This window comes from Hirsutella rhossiliensis (assembly GCF_020360975.1).
Source record: "Hirsutella rhossiliensis strain HR02 chromosome Unknown scaffold00022, whole genome shotgun sequence".
Taxonomy (NCBI): domain Eukaryota; kingdom Fungi; phylum Ascomycota; class Sordariomycetes; order Hypocreales; family Ophiocordycipitaceae; genus Hirsutella; species Hirsutella rhossiliensis.
The window spans coordinates 357,327-384,078 of NW_025408688.1; the positions used below are offsets into that span (position 1 = coordinate 357,327).

Below are 26,752 nucleotides of genomic sequence, written 5' to 3' on the forward strand. Positions count from 1 at the left end.
AGGAGTATATTGGAGAAGTTTTGACTGGATTGTCTTTGTGAAAAGGAGAGCAAGAGGAGAAGGAAATATCCCATTAGGGCCTGTCGCACTTGAGTTTGAGGATGATGAAACATGTTCCTTGTCATGTTGTGTTGTTTCGTTCGTTGCTTTACAGAATATTCTTGGGCGGATGTCGGGCGCGGTGCGGTCGGGAAGAGATTGACGCCGGAGGTCTGATAGGGCCAGAGGCGGATGTGGCTGGGTGATTGACTGGCTCGGTGTCCGTCTCTGAGTCTCCGGGTCTTCGTGGGACAGAAGGGAGGAAGTGTCGGATTTGGCGGGGCCTCGACTATCACAGGCCTCGACTATGGTGGAAATTTCTGGAGAAAGTCGCGGTCTCATGGTTGGGGTTTGGTCGGGATCGGGCAATGACCGCTTTGATGTCATCATAAGGATCGACTGACCTAGATGCAGGCGGCGTGGGAGAGCGCCGCTTGGGGCGGCCTTGCGTTTTTGGTAGAGGTAAACCTGGCCAACGCATCGCTATAGTCCGAGGGTTGCCGACTGAGCCCTTGGGTGTCGTCGGCAGTAGCTGTGTCGCAGAAGCCTGGTTGGACATGGCCCTGTCAAGGAAAGTCCATGTATCGGGGACGACGATGAAGATATAGTCTTGCTCGAAGGCCGGGGCATGTGTCATGATCTGGTGATCGAGTAAGCCGGCGATTTGCCCGTGCAGGTGAGGAGAGCGTTCGGCTGGAACTGGCTATCGCGCCTCTCGGTCATCTTCTTGCATAGGAGGTCAAGGATTGGCGTGAATGGGAAGATGACGAAAAGTTGAAAGGGATGAAAGCCCTTGAAGGGTGTTTGCCCGGAATCCCAGGACAGATAAAGGTCGAGAGCTGGACAAAGCCGCAACAGCTCAGCTGGGTGTCGTCAAGGGCCGCAGCCGAGTTTCCATGCAGAAGGTCGCGGCCGGAACCGATGACAGGTCCCGTGAAGGAGACAATGGGTTGTATCGCTGGGAAGGCATCCGCCGAGCCGAGGGTGCGAGGGATGACTCTGTGGCCATCGTCAGAGATGGTAGTGGTGACGGAGGTCTGGAGCATACACCTACGGCTGGTAGCTGTGGTCGCGGACGATGAGAGCCGGGATGGTGTATTCTGTAATGTTGTCATCCTCCGACTCGAAGCTATCACGTCGCTCGATTTCCCACGTCAGGGCAAAGGGATGAACACGGCCGACCATAAAGAACCACTGCTCGGTCCATTCCGAGGGGATTATCTGTTGGTTGTATATGGAAATATTAAGGCTCAAGAAGATGCAGGTCGATGGATTGTCAGGATCTGACCGGATTGCTGCATACTCTGGAGTCGACAGCCATGAGGGCGTTGGAAGGAAGACCCTCGCTAGGGTTTCTGCGTTGAGCCCTTTGACACGATGCTCATTCTGGTAGGCGAACCTAGACGGGCAGCCGGGCTGGACAAAGGCCATCATGGACATGTCGGCGCCAGCATTTTCTGGCTGTCAAGAGGTTGCCGCGGGGAGGACGAGGTATCGACGTTGAGCTGGGAGGCCGACATCGTGAGAACATGGCAGATGTGGTCACCGTGGAAGTGTAAAGGAAGGGTTAGGCAGAGTAGAGGTAGGCATCCTATAAAGCAGGTTTTCTTGCTGCTCGAAAGAGGGCTCGTGGCTCGGGTCGGGGAGACTTGAGAGTCAGTGAATGCTACCTAGGTGATAGATCAGAAGCGGGGGTATGCGGGAATGAGCTGGCGAGGTTCTCGAGCAGTCTCGACCATCTGGTTCTGTGGTCGTGAGTGAAGTAGGGAGCCGGGGGTTGGAAGTTGAGTAGGGGTGATGGCTATGTTGCGAGAAGTTGGAGGTCGGCGAACGGTAAGGTTAGTGTGGGTAAGACTGCGGAGAAAGAAAGTCCAGTAGTCCCCTTCGGTGTCATCGTTGCATGGAGTAGATAGCAAAGGGGCAATAACGAATGAGTGAAGGAAAGAAAGAGGTTATGGTAGTATTGCAGGACTCCCTTTTTACGGTCGTCGGTAGTTGGATGGGCATTGCGTGCGGCTGAGCGAGGCGGGTGCCGACCGTGTCGAGTCTACTATTGGGACACGGTGAAGTCGGATATATGGGTCGACCTGAGGAGGAGGATGCGAGTTGGTCACGAGAACTTTCCAAGAGGGTTTGCAAGTCGAGACTCCGGTGGCTAGCGACTACAAGAGGACAGGCAGGGGATCCTGGCTATCGCTTTAGCATTAAGGCCGTTGATGCGACATTGGTGCTGGCGAGGAGCAAATCTAGAAGGGTAGTCCGGCTGCATGAGGACGTCATGGACATGTTATCGCCGGCAGCCTTGTGGCTGTTGCTCGACGAGGCGGATTGGCGGGTATTGATGGTGAACTGATGCGCAAGGTTGGTAGGATGGTGTTGGAAGGGCTGAAGAGTATGGTTTGAAGTGTGCGGCAGGCGGTTGTCGCGGCCATCTCCATGTGCCGGAGGTCGGCAGTGGCCAGGATTCGCTGGAGTGCGCAAGAGAGCACGGCGATGGAAGGGTCGCTTTTGGCAAAGCCGGGGTAGCAGGTCGCACGTGGAGACCAGGCGAGGCCGGGACGGTGGACGCACATAGATAGGCATGGTAACGGGGGAATATAGAGGGGTAGTATTGCATCGCCTCGGTACCATAGGAAGCATTTTATAGGAAGCTATAAGGAAGAAACGCCACGGCCATGAGGAAGTGATGGCTAGGGAGCTTCCATTCGGGAGAAGTAGCGTCGTCAACAAGCGAGACTGTCCAGTGGAGGTGCTCGGAGCCAAAGCTTTATAGCCTGTTGCCAATTTACGGCAGTCGACGTCGAGGAGGCAGCAGCATGGCGGACAGTCCTGCAGTGAAGTTAAGCGAGGCGGTTGCTCACCCTGAAGCCTGTTCGTTGTCAGTCGGGGATGGAGAAGAGGTGAGAACGTGAGCGGGTCGGGTTCGGGGCTCGGAGATGGTGCGACAGGAGCCGGTGTAGATGTGGTGGCAGCTTCTGAGAGGGCCGCAGAGCACGGGGAGAGCCTGGGACGGTTACGAAGATACGAATCACGGGCGAATGCGGCATCAACGTTCCGGCCGATTCAGCCTAGAAACCTGTGGTTGAAGACACCGCATGGAGACAGCACGCAGAAGCAATTGCGAGGTCGTTGCCGAGAAGACCGCCGCGAGGCGGTTTGCGGTCAAACAGAGCACGGAAGTTCCATAATATGGTTAGCAGCGGAAGTTCCGCGCAACATCAGTCACCGGGTCAGCTTCCGAGGCCCCTGTTGCCTAGGGAACGTGGAGATATGGGGTAGCGGACTCTGATCGTCCGCTCCTCATCGGCACTTTCTGCCTCAGGAGGAGATCCTGAAGATGAGGAGCAACGTGTTACGGCGGCGGCGGGCGATGTCCCGAGTGTTCATTCGAAGGAGGTACCGAAGCTTCGATCCATCCAGCCTAGGGAACCGGTATTCGACAACAAGAAAACGGGCAATTAGCAGCAGCGATTGCGTCTGGTTTGCCCAAGCGCCGTCGGGGACGGAGTTGGCGGGTAAAGGAGTACCAGGCCGCAGGGTGTCTCCAACGCAGCAGGTACGGCGCAGCATCCGGGGCCGTCTCCTGTGGGGTGGGCGACGCCGCGGCAGAGCCAGCGGACGCTTCGCTGAGCGGGCGGAGGCTGCAGCAAAGGGAGGTGGGCGGCTCATCGCGGGTGGCGGCTGGGAGCCCGTGCAGTTTGATCGGCAGCAAGAACGAGGAGAGTGCTGGAAAGGGCAAGGACTGAGGTCAAGGTTCGGCGTGGAAAACGTTCGCCAGCACGGCCCGGTGCCTGTCCAGTGCAAAGGGCCGGATGGCGTGTCAGGGATGCGAACGTAGTCGGGCAGTCGTCGCCAAAGCTGCCGCATCCGACGGCTTGCGAAGAAGCGAATCAGCCACGGAGAGAAGAAATCATGGATCGGAGGCGGCCCCGGAGGCGGCCCCGAGGCGGGAGAAGAAAACGTCTTCCTGGTCCGGACGAGCGCCCGAGAAAACAGATTCGGAGTGGAATCGGAAGGCAGAGGAGTCGGGAGCTGCGGGCCGAAGACCTGGCGAGTGTGCTGCGTTTTTTGGAGGAAGACTTCGCCATGAAGGAGAGGCTGTCTAACGATCAGACGTGGTGTACGCCAATACCGCACGACAGGAAGGTGTCGACGGTGCGGATTTTTATCAGGCGTTCCACGATGCGAGCACGTTGCCGATACGGACCTGCATGATGTGCTACCGCAAGCGTACGAGAAAAGAGCTGAGGAGATCAGATGGGATCAATGGCTGTCAAGCTGCGTGCCAGAGGGCGGCCGCTCACCATTTTCATGCCGGAGCTGCTTTCCGAAGGCGAGCCCGTGTCGGTGTGTGTGGAGTGCCCGATGCCTGGCGCGCGGGAGTCTGTCGCCGGCGGTCCATCTTCACACTCGCCTTGGCTGTGAGCACATGTTCCTGACGAGCTCAAGGGACTCACGCTGGTCGAAGAGAAGCTCGTCTCGCTCAACTCCTGCTATGGGTTTGTCACGAGATATAGCATTCCGGGCGGGCAGAGGCAGGCCGTGAGGTATCCGAGGCACGTCAAGGGCCACATCACAGTGTTTCCCAACAACGTGCAGGAGCTGGCGACCAAGGTGCTCCGCACCCCTTTGCAAGCACTGGACGAGATCCACGTTTCGTGGCAGGGCGTGGAGAAGCCGGCACCGAGCGACCTGTCGAGTCTCTTGTCGGTGAGGCGGCGGGTCGTCGAGAGGGCTCTTGTTTGGCTGAAGAGGAGCAACCCCACTACGCCGAGATCGAGATCGACGTGGCGGAGATGGAGAGTTGGGAGACCCGATAGACGGGGTGCCGGCCTTGGTGTATGATCGCATGGAGCGGAACGAGCCGTCCGCATGGGAGAAAACGCGGACGGCGCACGTTGTGCCGCCCACGGAGCGCGCCATGGACGACGAGGGGTCGGTGGAGATCGAGGAACTCTTCGCTCTGCTCAACCAAAGGCAGGAAACGGGAGGCGAGGCTGAAGGGCACGGGCCCAACGAAGAAGGCGCGGGTCGTGATGGAGTTGGTGCTAGCCCCGATCAGAACGTTCGACCAATCAACGAGGTGACGTCTTCCGGCATGTTTGGGCTGGACGGACCGCCAGACGTGGCGGATGTCGAGCTGCGGTTTGCCTGTGACGCTGTTGGCGCAGGTGCCGACGACGGCCGCGCGGGCCGAGAACGTGGGTCGGATCCTCGGTGGGGTCGAGGGCGTGGCGACGATGGCAGTGAGCCATACATTCGAGTCTCGCGGGGATGAGTTTGCCGACTCCTTTGAGACGTCCTTCTTCGCCAGAACGTTCCCGACCCTGTTCCCATTTGGCGTTGGGGACCAAGGCTGGCCGAAGAGGCCATAGCCGAGGCGGGAAGGCCCTTACCAACTTGCGAGGCACCGGTAGAGCTGCTGAGGCAGGGGCGGCAGCGGGAGACATCGTATCCTCCCGAAGCTTGAACCTCCGGATTTGGGCCGACATCGTGCTCCGGCGCCATGGTGGCCGGTTTGCGTTGCACCACATATTTGCATTTCTCGTCTTCAACATGGGGGTGCGGTCGAGGAACCGCCGCGTCAGCATGCTGAGTGTGGCGAGGAAGGACTTCGGCAAGGTCGAGCGCGTTGCCCGCTCGATGACCGCGCAAAGGTTAGCGGCGGCGAGGTCGAGTTGGAGAGCTCGGGCAAGACGACCGATGAGGGCGTGAAGGAGCTTCTCAGGAGCCTCTCGCTGTACGGCCACCGGCAACCCATGTCGAGAGGTTCGGCTCAATATGCGGCGGAAAATCCAGTCGCTCATCGTTGGCTACGGCGTTCCGGCCATCTGGTTCACCATCAACCCAAACGACATTACGAACCCGGTGAAGCTGCGACTGGCGGCATATCGGACACGCGATCCCGGCGCGGCCGAGGAGTTCCTAGAAGGCCTTGGGAGTGCGTACAAGCGGACAAGGCTGGCCATGTCCGATCCGATGAGCGCCGCCGTATTCTTCCACCGGGAGATGAAGCTGTTCTTCGATCATTACGTGAAGGTCGGAGAAGAGTCGGTATTCGGGCGCATCGGCAAGTACTATGGCGCTGTGGAGACCAACGAACGAGGGCGCTTCATGTTCACGGCTTGCTCTGGTTGCACGGAAACGCGCATCTCAGCTCGATGCTTGCCGACATCCACGGGGAGGATCAGGCGGCGTATCGCGAGCGAATCATACGATACGTCGATAGTGTCTTCTCCGAGGTAAGAATAGCTAAGACGTGTCACTGAGAACCTGAATTGCTCGTCCGATGGACAAACGGGGCCAGGCTGACGTGCAAGATAGGATCTGGATCAGGAAGGGTTCTGCGCCGTGCAAGCGGAGCGATCTGTGACGTCCGATATTTCCTCCCTGCTGGACAACACCGAGCAGTTTTCGGCCGCATTTGACGAGGAGGCCAACTTCTGTGCCGGCGCTACACAGGTTCACACGCATAGCCCGACCTGTGTCAAGTATTCCTTGGGCAAAGGAGCGCGGAAGGAATCCATGCCGGTTTAAGTCTCCATGGAGGTTGGTCGACAAGACCGCCATCACGGCAGACGGGGTGTTGCAGATCCGGAGGACTCACAGCATGGTCAATCGATGGAACAAGGCTATCGCTGTTGGGCTCCGGCACAACCACGACATTTCCTTCATTGCGACGCAGCGCAAGACCATGGCCCTTATGTATTATGTCACGAACTACGCGACGAAGGTGGAGGACCCGGTGTGGAAGCGTGTGGCGGCCGCGGCCGATCTCCTGGCCGCCTCAACGGGTGACGGCACGGCCAACGGAGGACAGGACGACGGTGGAGGTGCTGTTGGCGATGACGCCGCCAAGGGAACAGGACGCGACAGTTCTTGATGAGGGTGGCGAATCGTGTGTTCACGGAGCGTCCGCTATCTCAGGTCGAGGTCGTCGCTCATCTTCTTGGATATCCGGCCGAGTTCACCAACAGCAGCGCCTGGGCGTACCTGAACACATCTCTGCTGTACTGGGAAGTCTTTCGACGGTGGCCGTATCTCCGACGAGCAAGTGGCGCGGCGGCCATAGATGATACTCTGGATGAGTCGGTCGTTGTCGAAGAAGCAGGCCTGAGGATCTCCCACGTTGAGGCGTACCAGCACCGGGAGAGCTCCTGCGAGGGCTATGCTTATACGACTACATATCGCTCGTTAGACTAAAACGCACCAGTAAGGATGAGAGCTGTGCGGCCTGGGGAGGTGCCCTTCGAGGATGGATGGGCGCCAGGAGACGCTGGGTCCAGGTGCTCAGGCGGCCGGGCAAGCATGCTACCGTCTGCCTCGATGGCTACCTGAGCAAGGACTTCGGCCACAACGACGACGAGGAGTCGTGCCACCGGAGGTGTGTATAGCAACCGCCCTGCCGGCAGGCATCATCAGAGTGGCTAACCTCCCCCCCCTTCCCCTTAAAGGGCAGCCGTGCAGCATCTTGCGCTATTTGTGCCGTGGAGTCCTTTCTGTGCGAAGAAACAGGTGAGATCAATAGCATCTGGGAGCGGGCGCGAGAGGCGCTGGCCCCGAGAATATCATGTCTCGTCGACAACGTGCAGCTGCTTCGACGATCAGCCGAAGACGCAAAGCGCGACGCCAAGCAATGGGCGGCCTCATCCGGCGATGGCGATTCCACGGTCGCCCACGTCGAGGAGGGCGAGACAGGCGAGGCGGGCGCAGAATTTGCAGCGACGTATCGGTCCAACAACATCGGAGACGCAACGCGCCTGATCGACGTCGTCCGAGGCGCAGTGGGCACGAATCAGGTGACGGCCAAGTCGCCGGAGCTCATGGCAATGATGCGGCAGCTCTGTCGATTCCAGCAATCGGCGCTCTGCTCAACGGCCGAGCTCGAGGCCATCGCGATTCCCGAACAAGGGTTGAGGTGCATAAGCATGCCAGGGCGGGTATTTTCCGGGGCCGCACTACCGCCGCAGGATCAGGTCAAGGCTATCAAGTCGCAGCAGATAAGTGCGTCGAGGAAAGGGAGAGAATGATCCAAGGCGTACAAACCACAGTCGCAGTCCGGGAAAGCGATCGCCGAGCTGCGTTGCGGAGGGTGATGACCGGCTTCGGGAGGACGACGTCGAAATGACGACAGCCGACTCCGACGAGACGGCTAGCGACGCAGAAGCGGGAATGCGCGTCCAGCTTGGCCCATCGACCTCCTTCTTCGCGGCGGGCAAGGAGTTGTCAACACGGCTAACGCTGAACAAGAGGCAGTCGATCGCTTTCCTAATAATATGCCGCCAGCTCGATTTGATGCGACAAACGAATAGGGCGATGCCGGCCAGCTCTGCCAGTTCGTCGGCGGCGAGGGGGGCACCGGCAAGTCGCGGATCATTGGGGCACTCGTCGAGCTGTTCAGTGGGAAGAGCCTTTCGAATCGTCTGCTGATCACGGCGACGTCAGGGACTGCCGCGGCGCAGATCAACGGCATCACGATCCACTCCGCCTGCGGGTTCACTAAAGACCAAGGGGCGGGCGCGAACACAGCCAAGGACCTTGACGGGGTGCGGCTGGCAAAACGGGCGGAGCGGTTCATCCACGGCCAGTCTCGGATGGACTGGCAGGAGAAGGACGTGCTTGTCATCGACGAGGTGAGCATGCTCGGAGCGCGGACGCTGCACGCCATAAACGAGCGACTCTGTCGGCTTCGCGGATCGCAGAAAGATTTCGGGGATCCCCATCGTCCTCTTCTGCGGAGACTTTCAGCAGTTCCGGCCGGTCAAGAGAGGTCGATCGTCCTGCCGAGCGCGGCCATCTCGTGGGACGTAGACAACTCGTTCAAGGCCGAGCAGCGGCACCAGCACGACAAAGCGCACGCGCTGTGGAAGAGATTCACGACGGTCGTCATGTTGAACGAGCAAATGCGCGCCGCCGGTGATCCGGAATTGCAGGGCTGCTGAAGCGGATCCGGCAGGGTGTGCAGGACCGCACGGATCTGGACCTCCTCAACTCAAGGTGCTACCGCGAGGGCAGGCGGATCCTTGGGAGACTGGCATCACCGTGGTGACGCCGCTGAACAGGAATCGGTGGAACCTAAACATGGAGGCAAGCTTGGCGTTCCGGGTCCAGCAGCGGTCGACGATGCGCATCTTCATCTCCGAGCACAAGTGGAAGGAGGGCCTGCCGACCGAGGAAGAAGCGATCATGGTACTCAATCAAGGCGACGATAGCGCGATCCCCGTGCCGGCCGTCTTCATGTTCGTGGCCGGGATGCCGGTCGTCGTGAACCACAACACCCATCAGGGGCTGAAGCTGGTGAACGGCGCCGGCTACTCGGCGGTGGAGGTCATTGTCGACAAGGCGTCCCCAGGGCATCGAATCTCGTCCGACATGACGATCCACTTCGGGCCGCCGGCGGGATATTACTGGAATCGGCGACGACAAAGGACCTCCACTTCGTCGGGATGCCGCCGGGCACGATCTTGTTAACGCCGATGAGCGTCAGGATACACTGCCAACGAAAGCGGCCGTGGCAGCAGAACGACGTCAGCCGGAAGGGATTGCCGTGCGCAGCAGCCTTCGCCTGCACGGACTACAAGGTGCAGGGCAGAACGCCAGAGCGCGTGGCCCTGGAGCTGCGGGGACACGGACGACGAAAGTCGATGGAAGGGCCGTGCCCTCGCAATGCGACCCGTACAGCTTATATGTGCAGCTATCGCGCTGTCGAACGCTAGACGGCATCACGCTCGTGTCCAAGGTGCGGGAGAGAGACTTGGTGGGCAACCAAGTCCCCGAAGAGATGACCGCCGCGCAGGCCAGGCTGGAGGTGCTAAGCGAGAGGACTGTCGAGGAAGCTTTGCGTCGGTCGGATGGCGACGCTGAAGAGTCAAGGAGAGTTGTCAGGGTGAGGTGACGAGGGGGAGAAGACGGAGGAGCGCGCCGGCGGGCAAGAAGACAAGGGCACTGGGCAGCAGCGATCAACGAGGGGCGACTTTTGACTTGAAGGAAGAACCCGCTAGAAAGGCATGAACGAAAGGGCAAAGACAAAAGACGCAAGTTTTAGACACAATAAGAAAACCGGCGGACGAAAGGAAAAAGGTTGGCATTGGCATTGGCATTGGCAAGGGTAAACAGGAGTATAAACGGGGAAACAGGGCAAGGCATGAGAGGGGCAAGAGAAGGCGGCAGCGACCAATGATGAGGGAGGGACGGAAGGGTCGGCGACCAATCACACGGGATCTTTTATTCCGAAAGAGGAAATAAATCAGCCAATCAGAGGCGGAGGATGTGGGGGTGAAGCAGTCTGGGGCCTTTTTTCCCCGCGCGCTAATGAAGTCCTTTCGTTCCTCAAGGCAAATGACGTTGGATGAGATGACGTTGGAGAGGGAGTCATCTATTTGAAGGTTTTTGTGGTGGTTGCGGCACTAGGTAACCGGCAATTCCTTCCCGCAGTAGCTTGCATTGCGCGACGGCCGGTTGGGGGCGAAACGTAGAGGCCTTGGGAGCGCGCGCCAACGTGTCATGCAGCACAACGTGTCAAGAAAAGCAAGGCGAAGGTGAGAAGGGATGGGTGGAAGAGCCGATACAATAGATCGGACAAGTAGAATCCGATCCGGAGCCACGGGCTTTTCCCCGTCCTTCTCATCATACGTACCTACCTACGCATTATCACCCATAGCATCTAAATCACGGCCAAGTCAGTTGTGGCAACGTCCACGGTTCGATTCGAATTCATGTGCCAAATCGGTGCCAAGCAATTCATACGCAGCCACGGCATTGCCCGGCCTCATCACCGGCGCAAACCGCGCCGGAGAGGATGCTGAATACAAGGAACAATTTGCACAGGCCATGATGCCTCTCATGAAGGAGCATGAATCAGCATGTCGCAGCGCGTCGGGGGCTTTCTGCGAATGCTGCGGGCGGTTTGCGACAGATATCCTACAGAGTCCAATATCTTTGCTGCACGCGGACGAAGCTCGCATTATAGTTTGGGTCACATCTTTATGCGGAAGCGGGCAGTGCGAGGTGGAAATGAGACAGGAAATGCAACTGATGATGGGGGAAATGCGGCAAGAGCACGAAACACGCGACGGGTTCTTAGGACGCACTGGTTGCACGGAGGTCACGTTGTGCAAAGTATGCGGGACGACCGCGGGCGTGAGTCGCTGCGGCAGATGTCATGGAAGTGGCATACTGCGGGAAAGAACACCAAAAGGCGGACTGGAAGGTTCACAAAAAGGCATGCGTGCCGAGAGAAGATCACTAGAGAGGGAAGGTCTGGAAGGGAATGATGACGAGATCCGAAGTTGTGGACGGAGTGTTGTAAGATTGCAGCTCGGTGTAGATATTTGCTAAGAAGCAAGATAAAGCATGGAACTAAATCACTTTTCTATGAATGTTATAACTTATATCGGTAGACTATTATATCAAGCAGTTACTCTGTTTCCGTTGTCCTTTTGCCTGGGTGGCGGTTTCTGAGCGGCCGGGCCGATGAGTCTGACGTGTAGGCAACGATCGAATCAATGGCGGGTCCCAAGACGGTTCCCGAGGCAGGACTCTGTCTCATCGTCTCCGGCTCGAAGGAAGAAGAGGCAGCGGAAAGCGAGAACGATTGAGTGGCAGAGCTTCCAGTGGCGGCCGATGAGGAAGGTTTTGAGGTCAACTGCAACAGGCGCGGTTTCTTCGTTGGCGTGTCGGCGGGCTCGGGACAAGGACGCTTCTGCAGCGGTGTAACGGGATCGGCCGAAGCCGAAGTCGAAGCCGAAGGCGGAGGACTCGGCGGAGGGCGCCAGGTGTAGCGACAGAGAAAGAGGCAGCGCGGGCATCCTGGAAGGCCGCCGAAGCGGAGGACGGTTGCCGCTTCGGTGGCGATGTGAGGGCTAAGGCCGACGCGGCTGCGGTGGTGGCGGCCTTGTCGAGAAAAGTCCAAGAATCCGGGACGACGATGAAGACGTAGTCTCTGTCGGAGCTCGGCTGGTGGACCATGACGCGGTGATCGAGGAGGCCAGCGACCTTGCCCGTGCAGGTGAAGGAGATATTGGTCTGAAATTGAGAGTCCCGCCTCTCGGCCATCTTCTTGCAAAGGATGGCCCACGGGTTGGCGCGGATGGGGAAGATGACGAAGACCTGAAACGGGTGGAAGCCCCTGAGAGGGATCTTGTCCGGGATCCCGGGAGTGATATAGGTCGAAAGCTGGAGGAAGCCGCAGCACCTCAGCTGGGTGGCGTCCAGACCTGGCAGAAGGTCCTGTCGTAGCAGGGAGTGGCCGGGGCCAACGATGAGGCCGGTGAAGGAAACGATGGGGATACGGGGAAGCTGTCCATGGAGGCAAAGAGCCTAGGAAGAACGCTTGAGGCCCATTTCAGCTAAATTTGGTGCTCGAGGTGTGCGCGGAGGAATTGGTAGTCCTTACGGCTGGTAGCCTTGGTCGCGGATGATAAGGGCGGGCATAGTGTAGAGAAGGATGCCTCCGGCGCCAGACTCAAGACCGTCTCGTTGCTCGACCTCCCACGCAAGGGCGTAGGGATGGACGCGGCCATTCATGAAAAACCACTCTTCGGTCCATTCGGAGGCGACAACTGGCTGATTGTAAATTGAGAGATTGAGGCTGAAGAAGATGGATGTCGCGGAGTCGTCGGTATCCGATCGGAGGGCGCATATTCCGCAGTGAGCAACCACGACGGAGGAGGCAGGAAGACGCGGGCCATGGTCTCGGCGTTGAGGCCTCTGATGCGATGCTCGTCTTGGTGGGCGAATCTGGAGGGGCAATCCGGCTGGACGAAGAACATCATGGACATTTCACCGCCAGCGTCTCTCTGGCTGTCGAGCGGCCTTCGAAGGTGTGGTGGGGCAGAGGTGAAGAGGAAGACATGGTGTATCACTGCATCTACGTGGGGTTGATCAGTGTTTTGTCCCTTTCCCTGCTGCAGCATGGACAGTGGAGAAAAAGAAAGTCTAATACGACGTTTGTTCAAACGCGCACTTGCGACGATGGAATCGGAGGAAGCGGGGGGGCAGAGCGGTTGAAGGTCGCTCAGGATAGGGTTGCGGTGTCAGTTCCTGCGCATGGGCTGGTCGAGGCCGTCCGAAAAGGGGAGGGCCCTCTCAGACAAGCATTACCGTGTTGCCTCGGTGATATAAAGACAATAGGGCTTTGGGAAACCGCTGGTAGGAAGAATGCCAGATACGGCGGAGCGCACCATTACCAGAAAGCGAGACAACCTGGGAGAATCTTCCGGGCGAAAGCTTTGCGATCCATCGTCCGTTTGCAGATCTTCGGCGTTAAGACAGCATCATCATGGGGAGAATCCTAGGCGCAAGGTTCAATCGGTGGGGAGAAGGCGAGATAGTGACGGCAGCAGCGGCCGTTGCTGCAACGGGGGGTACCGCGGAGGCGAGATTGAGTGCAATGGATGAAGGGTTGAAGCGGGTGCCGGAATATGAAAGACAGGCGAACGTGGTATCCAGGTTTCAGCCTATCCAGGCCAAGCAGGCGCCGGCCGAGGAGGTCTCCCGGGGAGAACAAGCGGAAGCACTCAAAGGAGCGTCGCCCAGGGGCAGTCGGCGAGGCGGTCGGCGGCGAAGGGAACATCAGATCTGAACGATGGCATTTCGAAGGTGCGGCCAGCACGACGTTTAGCACCGATAAACGTGCGTGACGAGCCCGTGAGTATGGACACGGACGCTGCGATGCCGGGGCTGGGTACGAAGCCGTGTGGAGAGTCTGGAGCCACCCGTCGGCGGTGTATTGCAGTGCGAGGTAACGACTCGATCTCGTACCGGCACATTTTGCCCAAGAGGAGGAGGATTGGGGGTGATGGGAGGAGCGCAGCGGCCACCGTTGGTATGCAAGCACCAAGTCCCCCGAAGGCCTTGGTCGGGCGAGACGACGACCTAGACAGTGGGAGAGCGTCTGTCGTGGCCGTAAGTGGACCTGAGACCGTTGGGCCTAGGCAATCTAGCGGGGACGTACTGGTGAGGCCGAACGGTCCTATTGAGCGGACACTTGGTGTGGGGAGAAAGCGCCAGGATGGAGGATCAACAATGATGATGAGATTTCGGCTGGAAAACGGGAGTCAGCATTCGCCAAGGCCAATCAGACCTAAAGAAATGGAGAATGCGGAAGGGCCGGAGGGAGACCAAGGTAGCCCGGGAAGAGAAGGTCGGCCAGCAACCGCTGTCAGGCGTCCGTCTGGGAATATCAGGGAGTACCCGGTTCGGCCAATCCAGCCCAAAGAGAGGGGCGAGGCAGCAGGAGATGGGCAGTCATTCGGACTGTTGTCAGCGCGGCCATCACGCCAGACCACAGGTGGAGAACAGGGTCGGCCGAGACGAGACGAGGCGGCGAGACCTTCGCGGCCCGTGGAGCAGAGAAAGAGGAGGCGCCACCCCGGCCGTGACGGGTCTCTGACGAAACGCATACGGGGCGGCCATCCGGGGCAGAGGAGGAAGGAATTGCAGGCGGAGGATTTGGCCAGTGCCTTGCGGTACCTTGAAGAGGAATTCGCCGTGAAGGAGAGGCTGTCCAACGAGCAAACTTGGTGCACACCAGTACCGCATGAGAGGAAGGTATCGACGGTGGGAAAGTTCTATCGGGCGTTCCACGATGTGAGCACCTTGCCGATAATGACCTGCATGCTGTGCTACCGCAAGTGCACAAGGAAGGAGTTGAGGGAGAGCACATGGGACCAATGGAGGTCAAGCAGCGTTCCAAAAGGCGGCCGGTCGCCATTTGGGTGTCGAAGTTGCTTTCCCGAGGGCGAGGCCGTCTCGGTTTGTGTGGAGTGCGCTCGATGTTTGGGGCGCGGGAGCCTGTCGCCGGCGGTCCACCTTCACAGTCGCCTCGGCTGTGAGCACATGTTCCCGACGAGCTCAAGGGCCTGACGCCGGTCGAAGAAAGCTCATCTCGCTGAACTCGTGTTATGGCTTTGTGACGAGGTATAGCATTCCGGGCGGGCAGCGGCAGGCCGTGAGGTATCCGAGACACGTCAAGGGCCACATCACGGTGTTCCCAAACAACGTGCAGGAGCTGGCGAGAAAGGTGCTCCCGCACCCGCTCTTGCAAACAATGGACGAGATCCATGTCTCGTGGCAGGGCGCGGAGAAGCCAGCACCGAGCGAATTGTCGGGTCTCTTGTCGGTGAGGCGTCAAGTCGTCGAGAGAGCGCTTGTCTGGTTGAAGAAGAACAATCCGCATTACGCCGACATTGAGATCGACAAGGCGGAAATGGATAGTTGGGGAACCCCGTCGCACGGCGTGCCGTCGATGGTGTACGGACGCATGGAGCGGAACGAACCGTCTGCGTGGGAGAAGACGCGAACGGCATAGGTTGTGCCGCCCGCAGAGCGGGCCATGGACGACGATGGTCCGGCAGAGATCGAGGAAGTCCTTGCTCGGCTCCGCCAGGGACAAGACGTATCGGACAAGCCGAGTCGAGAATTTGAGGGGGGCGGAGCGGACGGGGCTAATGATGCCGAGCCCGAAGACGGGGCCAAAATGATCAACGAGATAACCTCTTCCGGCATGTTTGCGTTGGACGGACCGCCGGGCGTGTCGGATGCGGAGAAGGTCCGCTTTGCTTGCAATGCCGTGGGCGGCGACGGGGCCGAGGACGACCGGCGGGGCCAGAGCATGGATAAGGTCGGCGGGGCGGGTCGAGGGTATGGATGTCCGTGAGCCGTACATTCACGTCAGTCGTGGAGATGAATTCGCCGACTCGCTGGACGCCTCGTTCTTCGCGAAGACCTTTCCCACCCTATTGCCGTTCGGATGTGGAGGACCACGGCTGGCGGAGGAAGTCATCCTAGGGTCGGAGGACGGTCAATTCGCGCGCTACGGCAGTCGGAGACGAGACGGCCGCGCGAGATCTCCTGTCGTCTCGGAACATGAGCCTTCGGACGTGGGCCGGCATCGTGCTGCGGCGCCATGGTGGCCGATTCGCGACGCATGCCATCTTCTCGTTTCTCGTTTTCAACATGGACGTGCGGTCGAGGAATCGTCGTGTCAGCATGCTCAGCGTGACGCGGAAGAACTTCCCCGAGGTAGAGCGCATCGTACAGTCGCTGACCGCAGATAGGTTGGCGGCGGCCAGGCTGGAGTTGGAGAGCCTGGGCAAGACCACCGATGATGGCGTGAAGGAGCTCCTAAGATGCCTTTCGCTATACGGCTACCGGCAGCCCATGTCGAGGAACTCCGTCTGAGCATGCGACGCAAGATCCAGTCACTCATCTTGTGTCGTGGCGTGCCTGCAATATGGTTCACGCTCAACCCGAACGACATCACGAACCCGGTGAAGCTGAGACTGGCGGCGTACCGCACACGTGATCCTGAAGCGGCCGAGGCATTTCTGAGAAGCCTCGACATGGCATTCAAACGTGCGCGGCTGGCCATCTCGGACCCGTTGAGTTCGGCCGAATTCTTCCACCGGGAAATGACGTTGTTCCTCGAAAATTACGTCAGAGTGGGCGAGGAGTCGGTATTCGGGCGCATCAGCCACTATTACGGCGCCGTGGAGACCAACGAGCGAGGGGCGCTTCATGTTCACGGACTGCTCTGGCTGCAGGGAAACGCGCATCTAAGCTCGATGCTTGTCGATATCCACGGCGAGGATCAAGCGGCATACCGAGAACGCATCGTCAGATACGTCGACAGCGTCTTTTCCGAGGTATGGTGCAGGGGGCCGCGTGTTGGCCTATGTCCCCCGTTCAGTTAAACCCGAGCGAGAGGAATGCTGACGAATGGGACAGGATCTCGACCAGGAAGGTTTCTGCGCAATCCAGGCAGAGCGATCGGTGACGTTAGATATATCGCAATTGCTAGGCGATGAACGGCAATTCTCAGCCTCGTTCGACGAAGAAGCGAACTTCTGTGCCGGCGCGACGCAAATCCATACCCATAGCCCGACCTGTGTCAAGTACTCGCTGGGAAAAGGGGCGCAGGGTGATTTATGCCGCTTCAAGGCGCCATGGGGACTGGTCGACGAGACGGCCTTCACGGGAGACGGCGTGCTGCGGATTCGGAGGTCGCACAGCATGGTGAATCGGTGGAACAAGGCGATTGCCGTGGGGCTTCGCCACAACCATGACATATCCTTCATCGCCACACAGCGCAAGACCATGGCCCTCGTCTTTACGTCACTAACTATGTGACCAAGGTAGAGGACCCCGTGTGGAAGCGCGTCGTCGCGGCCGCGGACCTCTTGCCTCCCAGAGCAGGCGACGAAATGGCCGACGGCGCGGAGGTTCGTGGAGGCGAAGGTGCCGGGGACGATGGCAGGCAAAATAAGACACGAAAATTCTTAATGAAGGTGGCGAATCGCGTGTTTACGGAGAGGCCGTTATCGCAGGTCGAGGTTATTGCGGATCTTCTGGGATACCCGACTGAACTGACGAATAACAGTACCTGGGCGTTCCTGAACGTTTCGGTGCTCTACTGGCACGTCTTCCGACAATGGCCGCACCTTCGACGAGAAAGCGGCGCAGCCACTGCAGATGGTTCCGTGGACGAGTCAATACTCGTCGAGGAAGCAGGCCAGAGGATTTGCCGCGTCGAGGCATATCGTCACCGGGGAGATGTCCTTCGAGGGCTATGTCTCTACGATTACATTTCGCTAGTCAGGCTGAAGCGCAACGACGGGGACGAGGCCCGCCGCCTGGGGCGAGGTCCCGCTTGAGAGCGGCTGGGCTCCAGGAAGCAGTTGGGTGCAGGTGCTCAGGCGACCGGGCAAGCAGGCCATGGTCTGCCTCGACGGGTATTTGAGCAAGGATTTCGACGAAGACGACGAAGGATCATGCTACCGAAGGTGCGTTTGTCGTTGACGGACCAGGGCGCCGGGTCGAGGAGGCTAATTTCCACGTCGAAGAGCGGCTGTGCAGCATCTTGCGCTGTTCGTGCCTTGGGAGCTCTTCTTAGGGAAAGCGGCGACATCAACCGCATATGGGGAGGGAACGAGCAGCTCTGGTCCCGAGGATATCATGTTACGTCGATAACGTGCAGTTGCTGCGACGGTCGGCCGAAGATGCAAAGCGGGACGCCAAGCAGTGGGCAGCCTCATCCGGTGACGGTGACTCCACGGCAGTCTATCTAGACGAGGATGGCACCGCGGAGGCGGGTGTCGAGCCAGATCGGTATACCAGGCCGACAGTACCGGAAACACGACGCGTCTAATCGACGTTGTCAGAAGCTCGATCGGGGCGAACCAAATCACGGCCGGCTCGCCAGAGCTCATAGCGATGATGCAGGAGCTCAGCCGCTTCCAGCAACTGGCGTTTTCGTCGTCTTCCGAGTTCCAGGCCGCAATACTATCCGAACGGGGCCCGAGACGAATCAACATCCCGGGGCGGGCATCCTCCGGAGCCACCATACCGCCGCAGAGTCAGGTTAGGGCCATAAAGTCGCAGCAAACCTGTGCGTCCAGGAGAGGAGAAGATGATCCGGGAATACAAAGCGTGCCCCCGGCAGAGGTGACTGATCGTCGGGCGGCGGTGCGCAGCGTGCTCACGGGTTTCGGGGATGACGATATCCTGATGACGGCGGCGGACCTCGAGGAAACGGTAGAGGCCAGCGCGGGAATGGAGATCCGGCTCGGCGCCTCAACCTCCTTTATCGAGGCGGGTAAGGCCCTGGTAGCGAGGTTCACGCTGAACAAGAAGCAGGCGATTGCCTTCCTAATCATATGCCGTCAGCTTGACCTCATACGGCGCGGGGAGAAAGGCAACGGGTGTCAGCTATGCCAATTCGTCGGCGGAGAGGGCGGAACGGGCAAGTCGCGAGTCATCGAGGCGCTCGTCGAACTCTTCGCGTCCAAGGATCAATCGAATCGCGTGATAATAACGGCGACGTCAGGGACGGCAGCAGCACGGATCAATGGCATCACGATCCACTCCGCCTGCGGGTTCTCCAAAGATCTCGCGGCAGTCGCAAATATGGCCAGGGATCTCGACGGGTTGCGAATGCCGAACCAGGCGGAGCGGTTCGTCCACGGGCAATCCCGGATGGACTGGCAGGAGAAGGACGTGCTTGTCGTCGACGAGGTTAGCATGCTCGGTGCGCGGACGCTCCACGCGGTCAACGAGCAGCTCTGCCGGCTGCGCGGGTCGCACCAGGATTTTGGAGGGATCCCCATTGTCCTCTTCTGCGGAGACTTCCACCAGTTCCGCCCGGTCCAAGAGCGGTCGATCCTCCTCCCCAGCACGGCCGTCTCGTGGGACATGGACAACTCTTTCAAGGCCGAGCAACGGCACCAGCACGACAAGGCGCACGCGCTGTGGAAGAGGTTCACGACCGTCGTCATGCTCGACGAGCAAGTGCGCGCCGCTGGCGACCCAGAGCTGCAGAGGCTGTTAAAGCGAATCCGACTGGGCGCGCAGGACCGCACGGATCTGGACCTCCTCAACTCAAGATGCTACCAGGAAGGTAGGCGGATCCCGTGGGCATCAGGCATCACTGTGGTGACGCCGCTGAATAGGAACCGGTGGAACCTCAACATGGAGGCCAGCTTGGCGTTCCAGATCCAGCACCGGTCGACGCTGCGCATCTTCATATCCGGCCATAAATGGAAGGAGGGCTTGCCGACGGAGGAGGAGGCCATCATGATGCTGAACCAGGGCGACGATAGCGCAATACCGGTGCCGGCCGTCTTCATGTTCGTGCCGGGGATGCCGGTCGTCGTGAACCACAACACCCATCAGGGGCTAAAGCTGGTGAACGGTGCCAGCTACACGGCGCTGGAGGTTATCCTCGACAAGTCGTACCCGGGCATCGCATCTCGGCAGACATGACGGTCCATTTCGGGCCGCCGGCGGGATAATGCTGGAGTCCGAGACAACGAAAGACATTCACTCCGTCGGGATGCCGCCAGGAACGATCTTGTTGACGCCCATGACCGTCAAGATACAATGCCAGCGAAAGAGGCCGTGGCAGCAGAACGACGTCAGCCGAAAGGGTCTGCCCTGTACGGCGGCCTTCGCGTGCACAGACTATAAAGTGCAGGGCAGGACGCTCGAGCGTGTAGCTCTGGAGCTGCGGGGGACGCGGACGTCAAACATCGATGGACGCGCCGTATCCTCGCAGTGCGACCCGTACAGCCTGTACGTGCAGCTGTCCCGCTGCCCGACGTTGGATGGCATCATGCTCGTCTCTAAAGTGCGGGATAGAGATTTGGTGGGCAATAGAGTTCCAGAGGAGATGACCGCCGCACAAGCGAGACTGGGTGAGCTGAGCGACAAGACTGTTCGCGAGGCCTCGGGATGGCTGGACGTCGACTCTTTAAGCTCCAGGGGCATATATGTGCAGCCATGGTGATGCCGGACGCTCGACAGCATCGTGCTCGTATTAAGTAGGGATGCGGGAGAGGTCGCGGTTCGGACCTCGGCCAACGTGCTAAAGCAACACAACCAAACAACCAATAAAAGAAGGAAGCTTGCAAGGAGGGGCTAAGACGAAAGAAGGAAATCTTGGGCCAATTAGAAGCCGAGGTTTTCGGATCGGCAACATCCGAAAGGCCATAGAGAGCGACATGAGAAAGAGTCAGAGGCAGGAGACTTGGAAATGCGCAGCGGTCGTGACAGACGCTCGAAACCCCGACCGGATCAAAATTTTATGCAGAGACCAAACCGAGTTGAAGCAGGTCAAGGAAGCAGCGCAGAAGACGGTAACTTCGGGAGCCAGGGTACTGAGAGATCAGCTTTACCCTGTCAAAGTCGACAACACCAAGCGTACCGCAGTGCTGGACGCCGAAGGCAACGTTCTGCCTGGCGCAGCTGAGGCGCTCGGAGCCGAGAATTACGTCACGATTGCCAAGATCACCTGGCAGAGAGAAAGCCAAAGCGTACGGGTCAATGGTGATCTATGTCACTAAAGAGAGTGACGCGCAAAGACTTCTGGACGGCGTGTGGTTCGATGTTGCGGGAGAGTCCGCCTGCACCAATGTTTTTGAACGCCGCGTAGGACCGATTCAGTGCTTCAACTGTCAAGAGATGGGACACAAGGCGTTTTCATGCAAGAAGCCGCAAAGATGTGGCAGATGCGCGAAAGCAGAACATCACCACAGAGAATGCAAGGAGACAGTGCCAAAGTGCGTGCCCTGTGGTGGACCACACGAATCGTACAGCCGGAACTGTCGGGCGCGGAACGCTGGGGATGAGACGCAGGCAGCGTCTGGCCCTTCGGGCTAAGCAGCGGAAGTGAGAATCCACTTAGGATCGATTATAGCACTAACCTTCAACAACTGACCAGCTCCATAAGCACGTGGGGCGAGTGCTGAAATCGAGGCTCCCCGACGTTCTACTGTAGTTCTTCATATTTCTTTACTCTGGGGTAGGTGTGGCTCTTGATTGCCATCATGGCAGAGCCTGAAGTGGCGCCTCCGGCCGACGTGGGGGCGGGGCTGGATCCAACTAGCCCGTCGCCATTGACGCGTCCGACGCGAGTGAGGACGCCCAGCGCACGAGTGCAGGATACGTTACGATCGTTGGAAAGTGCGACCGCGAGAGCTCCCAAGCGTGTCTCGACCCGAACGACGCGAGTCATATCGGTGGGCAACGAAAGCGAAAGAGGCGACGAGGTGAAGTCACGCAGCAATGTGGAGACCGCCAAATCGATGATGCAAAGGGTTCTAGAGATGCTGGCGAAGATGGGAAGCGAGATGGTGGAGCTGAAACATCGAGTATCCGAGCAAAGCGACACGATCAGGAAGCTGAGCGCCACGGTGTACAAGCAAAGCACCACCATCCAGGGACAGGAAGATCTGATCCGAGGCTTGGAAGCCCAGGTCCAGGAATCCAAGGAAGAGTTTCGACGTAAGAGCGAAGAACACGACAAGCAAATGAAACAGGAGCACCGGGATCTTAAGAGAGATTGGTCGGAATGAAAGAGCAACTAGATCAGCTGATGCAAAAGCTGGATGTATCGGGCGAGGTGGCTTTGCCAAGCGGCCCTCGAGCAACGTTTGCGGACGTCGCGCGCGCCCTGCCAAACAGCCCGCCCTCCAGTACACGCAGCATACCTGGTCCAACCAAACAGCAGACAGCCAACGATTCTGTCCATTGTACCATTGACACGTCTCGTGTAAGTGAGCCGAACAGGAACAAAGCGCAAATCGGGCAGATACGACAGGCCATCGAGGTTGAGATGAGAGCGAAGAACGGACATGAGACCTGGAGGTGCGCAGCAGTTGTGAGAGAATCCCGGAATGCCGACCGAATCAAGATCGTCTGCAGAGATGAAGCCGAGCTTCAGCTGGTCAAAGAGGCGGCGCAGAAGACAGCCGTGGAGGAGCGCGAATCATGAGAGACCAGCTGTATCCGGCCCGGGTCGACAACGCCAACCGGACAGCAATCCTCGACACGGAGGGCAATATCCTACCCGGAGCGATCGAAGCCTTGAGTGCCGAAAACAGAGTGACCATTGGCAAGATTTCCTGGCTGAGCAAACGAGAGTCTGGTAAAGCCTACGGATCCATGGTAGTATATGTCACCAAGAAAAGCGATGCAGAAAGGCTTCTGGACGGTGACTACTTTGACCTAGCGGGAGAGTCGGCCACCACTTATAAGTTCGAGCCAAGAACGGGACCGATCCAATGCTTCAATTGCCAGGAGATCGGTCACAAAGCATATTCATGCTAGAAGCAGCGGACATGCGGCAAGTGCGCAAACGCTGGGCATCACCACCGAGTGCACAGCGATTGAGCCAAAATGCGTCCCGTGCGGCGGACCGCATGAGTCGTTTAGCTGGAAGTGCAGGATGAGGAACCCGAGCAGCGATGCTTGAGTCCCTCCGCATCCTACAGCTGAATGCACACAAGAGTGATGTGGTGCAGCAGAGTCTGATGAACGACGAAGACCTGAAGGATTTTGCCGCACTGGCTATATCTGAGCCACATGCGCGCAATATCGACGGAAAGGTGGTGACGAGTCCTATGGGACACCATAACTGGACAAAGATGATTCCGACGTGTGTTTGTGACGCCCTATGGCCGATCCGCAGCATGCTCTGGATCCGAAGTGACCTTGAGGCGGAGCAAGTGCCTGTGCCGTCGGCCGATCTCACAGCAGCGGTACTCCGACTTGAGGGAAGGGAGGTGATGGTGGTGTCAGTGTATGTGCAAGGAAAGAACGACGAGGCGCTGACGAACGCGATGGAACTATTGCGCGACGTGATCGATCACTTCCGCAATGGGACAGGGAGACGCACCGATGTGGTTTTGGCGGGGGACTTCAACCGCCACGACCTCCTCTGGGGCGGAGATGAAGTGTCAGCGAGCAGACAAGGGGAGGGCGAACCCATCATTGACCTGATGGACGACTTTGGTCTTAGCAGCCTTCTCCCGAGAGGGACGAAAACGTGGCAGAGGTCGGACGAGGAGAGCACCATCGACTTGGTGTTGGCATCGGCGGAACTGGCGGACGAGTTGACATCCTGCGTGATTCATCCAACAGAGCACGGATCAGACCATAGAGCGATCCAGACGACCTTCGACATTCGAGTGCCGGAACGTACCTTTCCGCAGCGCCTGATGCTCAAGAACGCGCCGTGGATCGCCATCGCAACCAGGGTCGAGGACGAGCTTCGGCCTCTTCCGTGGACTGTGGGGGTGCAGACGCAGGCGGATCAGCTCATGCGGGTGGTCACCAAGGCGCTTCGAGATCTGACCCCTCGAGCCCAGCCGCCGCCATACGCGAAGCGATGGTGGACAAAGGACCTGACGCAACTCCGTCGGACGTACACGTATTGGCGCAATCAAGCAAGGGCGCAGCGAAGAGCCGGTCAATCGCGGCCGGATCTGGAGCAGCGCGCCAAGGAGGCTGCGAAGGAGTACCACGACAATTTGCGGAGACAAAAGAAGGCCCATTGGGATGACTTCGTCATCGAAGGGAGCAACATATGGAGGGCTGCCAAGTATCTGAAGCCTGGTACGGAGATGACGGATGACAAGGTGCCCCCGCTGAAGAGAGCCGACGGCTCGATCACTGAAAGCAAGGGCGAGCAAGCCGAGGAACTCCTGAGCACCTTCTTTCCGCCTCTGCCAACGAGGATCGAGCCGGAGGGTGAACGTCCGCAGAGACAAGAAATAGCCATGCCAGACCTCACCTTGCAAGAGATTGAGGAGAAGGTGATGGCGGCGAAGCCCTGGAAAGCGCCTGGTGAGGATGGCCTTCCTGCGATCGTGTGGAAGAAGCTCTGGCACGTGGTCAAGCACCGGGTGTGGACGCTCTTCAGCTCATCGCTCCGAGAGGCGTCGTGCCTCATCAATGGCGAACGGCTAAGATCATTCCCCTGAGGAAACCAGATAAAGGGGATTACACCTTGGCCAAGGCGTGGCGACCGATTTCTCTCCTGTCAACGCTTGGCAAAATCCTGGAAGCAGTCGTTGCGGAACGTATCAGCTATGCAGCAGAGGCTCAAGGGCTTTTGCCCGCGAACCACTTTGGTGCACGGAAGCGCAGGTCCGCAGATCAAGCACTTGTGCTTCTACAGGAGCGGATCTACAAGGCCTGGAGAACGGGCAGAGTGCTCAGCCTCATCAGCTTTGACGTCAAAGGCGCATACAACGGAGTGTGCAAAGAGCGAATGCTCGAAAGGATGAAAGCCCGAGGCATCCCGAGTCGTCTGGTCAAGTGGATAGACGCATTCTGCTCGGGACGGACCGCGTCGGTGGTTGTCAACGGGCACACATCCGAGCAACAAACCCTGCTGCAGGCCGGCCTACCCCAGGGATCCCCTCTGTCGCCAGTGGCTTTTCTTTTCTTCAACGCAGACCTGGTGCAAAGACGGATCAGTAACAATGGCGGCTCCATCGCCTTCGTGGACGATTACTCTGCCTGGGTCACGGGGCCAACGGCAGAGTCAAACAGAGATGGTATTCAATCGATTATCGATGAGGCGCTTGATTGGGAGAAGCGCAGCGGCGCCACATTTGAAGCAGAGAAGACATCCGTCATCCACTTCACACGCATCGCGGAGCGCGACAGCGACCTGCCTCTCATCATCAAAGGAAACGATGTCAAGCCGAAGAGCAACGTGAAGCTGTTGGGAGTCATCATGGACAAGGCGCTTCGCTTCAAAGAGCACATCGCCAGAGCAGCCGCCAAGGGCTGGCCGCGGCCATGTGCTTGAAACGACTGAAGATGGCCTCGCCACGGATGGCGAGGCAACTGTTCGTAGCGACGGTGGCGCCAGCCATGGACTATGCCTCAAACGTGTGGTCGCACGCGTGCGGGTGAAAGAAGCGGCGTGGATTGGCAGGGCCCAGCGAATCGGAGCCCAGGCTGTCACGGGAGGCTTTCGCACAGTGGCAACGGCAGTGGCCGAGGCCGAGGCCGGCGTGCAATCGTTCCGAGAACGGCATGCTCAAGCGGCAGCGAAATTCTGGATAAGGATGCGGACGCTCCCGAAGACGCATCCTCTGACATCGTTGAGGCTCAAGCTGAACAGGAGGTATGCGTCGCCAATGCAGAAGCTCGCCTCGGCGATGGGAAGACTAGATACCAAACGCCTGGAAGTCATCCACGAGTTCGCACTGGCGCCGTGGGACGAACGAGTGCAGGCAACGTATGAGGCAGACCGAGCGGAGGTGCTGAAGTCGGATGACCCGGAGGACATCACTATCGCGACGTCCAGCTCGCAAAGGAAAGGCAAGGTCGGGTTGGGAGGCGTCGTTCGGGATGCGTCCCGTGACAGCGCAGACGAGGTGCTGGCCAGCTACTCCGTCACCCTTGGCTCCAGTGATGAGCAGAATGCCTACACAGCAGGACTCGAGGCAATCGCCATGGCCCTGAGGTGTGTACCTCTAGTCTTCATGACCGACAGCTCACAGTTGTGACAAGCAACCGCTCTGTCCTGCAAGTCATCGGGCGACCGCGGCAGCAGTCTGGTCAGTGCACGATACGGGCGATATACGGATCTGTTGAGTATCTTGCGAAAAGAGGCTGCAGAGTCAGACTTCGTTGGGTGCCTGCAAAGAATGAGGAGTTCACCCTTGGGCCACTGGCCAAAATGCAGGCGAAAAGAGCGACGCGAGATGAATGCATCGCTGAACCAGCAACGTTTCAGGCAAGAGCAACGACGTTACGACTGCTGCTCAACGAACACACTCGCGTTCGTCAGATCCCAGAAAGGGTTGGAAAGCACTCAAAGCGCATCGATAAAGCATTGCCGGGCAAGCACACCCGCAAGATGTACGACGAGCTAACTAGAAAGGAATCTGAAGTGTTGATACAACTTCGAACTGGCAAATCACGACTGAATGGCTACCTCTGCAAAATCGGGGCAGAGGAATCGGATGAGTGCACCTGCGGACAGTCGGCGGAAACGGTGGAACATTTCCTCTTTCGATGCAGAAGATGGACGGTACAACGAGAAATCATGCTTCGATATGCTCGCGGAAAGATGGGAAACCTGTCTTTCTTCCTAGGAGGCAAGGCAGAGTCAGACGACGACAAGTGGCAGCCCGATATGGGGCTGTACGGGCGACAATACAGTTCGCATTGGCAACGAAACGCTTCAGTATGGACCGACGAGGACCATGTACTGATCAAGGGATAATCATACTAACACAACAGCCTTCAACTTGGCAGACCGCGCTTCAGTCGCTGAAGGTAGGACGCTGAACACTTGGAGAAACTGACCTTCAAGTAGGCCTGTCATGTCACAGCGAACGAGGCTGGAAACAGATGAAAAGAAGCGTGGTGTGGACAGGCTCTTCACTGCAGTGAGGTTATTCGAACTGGTTCA

The 26,752-nt window shown here is 58.6% G+C and overlaps 8 protein-coding genes across 8 annotated transcripts; 6 read left to right on the top strand and 2 right to left on the bottom strand.

Annotated features, from left to right (window-relative positions):
- Positions 1-758: 758 nt before the first annotated feature.
- HRG_11716 (uncharacterized protein) lies at positions 759-1,470 on the bottom strand (the record flags this gene model as incomplete). The annotated part of the gene is made up of 2 exons (XM_044870186.1): positions 759-1,038; positions 1,094-1,470. 2 exons carry the CDS (start codon positions 1,468-1,470, stop codon positions 759-761), a joined length of 657 nt encoding a protein of 218 aa, XP_044714681.1.
- Positions 1,471-4,250: 2,780 nt separating this feature from the next.
- On the top strand, positions 4,251-9,510 carry HRG_11717 (ATP-dependent DNA helicase PIF1; the record flags this gene model as incomplete). The annotated part of the gene is made up of 19 exons (XM_044870187.1): positions 4,251-4,269; positions 4,331-4,386; positions 4,489-4,538; positions 4,596-4,745; positions 4,792-5,164; positions 5,211-5,394; positions 5,471-5,696; positions 5,757-6,089; positions 6,197-6,281; positions 6,364-6,570; positions 6,632-6,877; positions 6,967-7,131; positions 7,326-7,423; positions 7,568-8,043; positions 8,485-8,672; positions 8,746-8,809; positions 8,851-8,921; positions 8,984-9,036; positions 9,102-9,510. 19 exons carry the CDS (start codon positions 4,251-4,253, stop codon positions 9,508-9,510), a joined length of 3,453 nt encoding a protein of 1,150 aa, XP_044714682.1.
- Positions 9,511-11,540: 2,030 nt separating this feature from the next.
- On the bottom strand, positions 11,541-12,564 carry HRG_11718 (uncharacterized protein; the record flags this gene model as incomplete). The annotated part of the gene is made up of 4 exons (XM_044870188.1): positions 11,541-11,847; positions 11,912-12,267; positions 12,330-12,369; positions 12,434-12,564. The coding sequence occupies 4 exons, from the start codon at positions 12,562-12,564 to the stop codon at positions 11,541-11,543; spliced, it is 834 nt and encodes a 277-aa protein (XP_044714683.1).
- A 2,809-nt stretch (positions 12,565-15,373) lies between these two features.
- HRG_11719 (PIF1 protein) lies at positions 15,374-17,693 on the top strand (the record flags this gene model as incomplete). Its single annotated transcript, XM_044870189.1, has 7 exons — positions 15,374-15,661; positions 15,765-15,792; positions 15,863-16,062; positions 16,242-16,685; positions 16,768-17,165; positions 17,231-17,362; positions 17,420-17,693. The coding sequence occupies 7 exons, from the start codon at positions 15,374-15,376 to the stop codon at positions 17,691-17,693; spliced, it is 1,764 nt and encodes a 587-aa protein (XP_044714684.1).
- A 61-nt stretch (positions 17,694-17,754) lies between these two features.
- On the top strand, positions 17,755-19,829 carry HRG_11720 (PIF1-like helicase domain-containing protein; the record flags this gene model as incomplete). Its single annotated transcript, XM_044870190.1, has 5 exons — positions 17,755-17,822; positions 17,883-17,910; positions 18,017-18,147; positions 18,201-19,729; positions 19,795-19,829. 5 exons carry the CDS (start codon positions 17,755-17,757, stop codon positions 19,827-19,829), a joined length of 1,791 nt encoding a protein of 596 aa, XP_044714685.1.
- Positions 19,830-20,537: 708 nt separating this feature from the next.
- HRG_11721 (reverse transcriptase) lies at positions 20,538-21,195 on the top strand (the record flags this gene model as incomplete). The annotated part of the gene is made up of 2 exons (XM_044870191.1): positions 20,538-20,849; positions 20,884-21,195. 2 exons carry the CDS (start codon positions 20,538-20,540, stop codon positions 21,193-21,195), a joined length of 624 nt encoding a protein of 207 aa, XP_044714686.1.
- Positions 21,196-21,641: 446 nt separating this feature from the next.
- Positions 21,642-21,890, top strand: HRG_11722 (slyX domain-containing protein; the record flags this gene model as incomplete). Its single annotated transcript, XM_044870192.1, has 1 exon — positions 21,642-21,890. The coding sequence occupies one exon, from the start codon at positions 21,642-21,644 to the stop codon at positions 21,888-21,890; it is 249 nt and encodes an 82-aa protein (XP_044714687.1).
- Positions 21,891-23,006: 1,116 nt separating this feature from the next.
- Positions 23,007-25,841, top strand: HRG_11723 (reverse transcriptase (RNA-dependent DNA polymerase) domain-containing protein; the record flags this gene model as incomplete). The annotated part of the gene is made up of 7 exons (XM_044870193.1): positions 23,007-23,762; positions 23,811-23,917; positions 23,996-24,221; positions 24,287-24,878; positions 24,945-25,112; positions 25,184-25,218; positions 25,272-25,841. 7 exons carry the CDS (start codon positions 23,007-23,009, stop codon positions 25,839-25,841), a joined length of 2,454 nt encoding a protein of 817 aa, XP_044714688.1.
- Between the last annotated feature and the right edge of the window lie 911 nt (positions 25,842-26,752).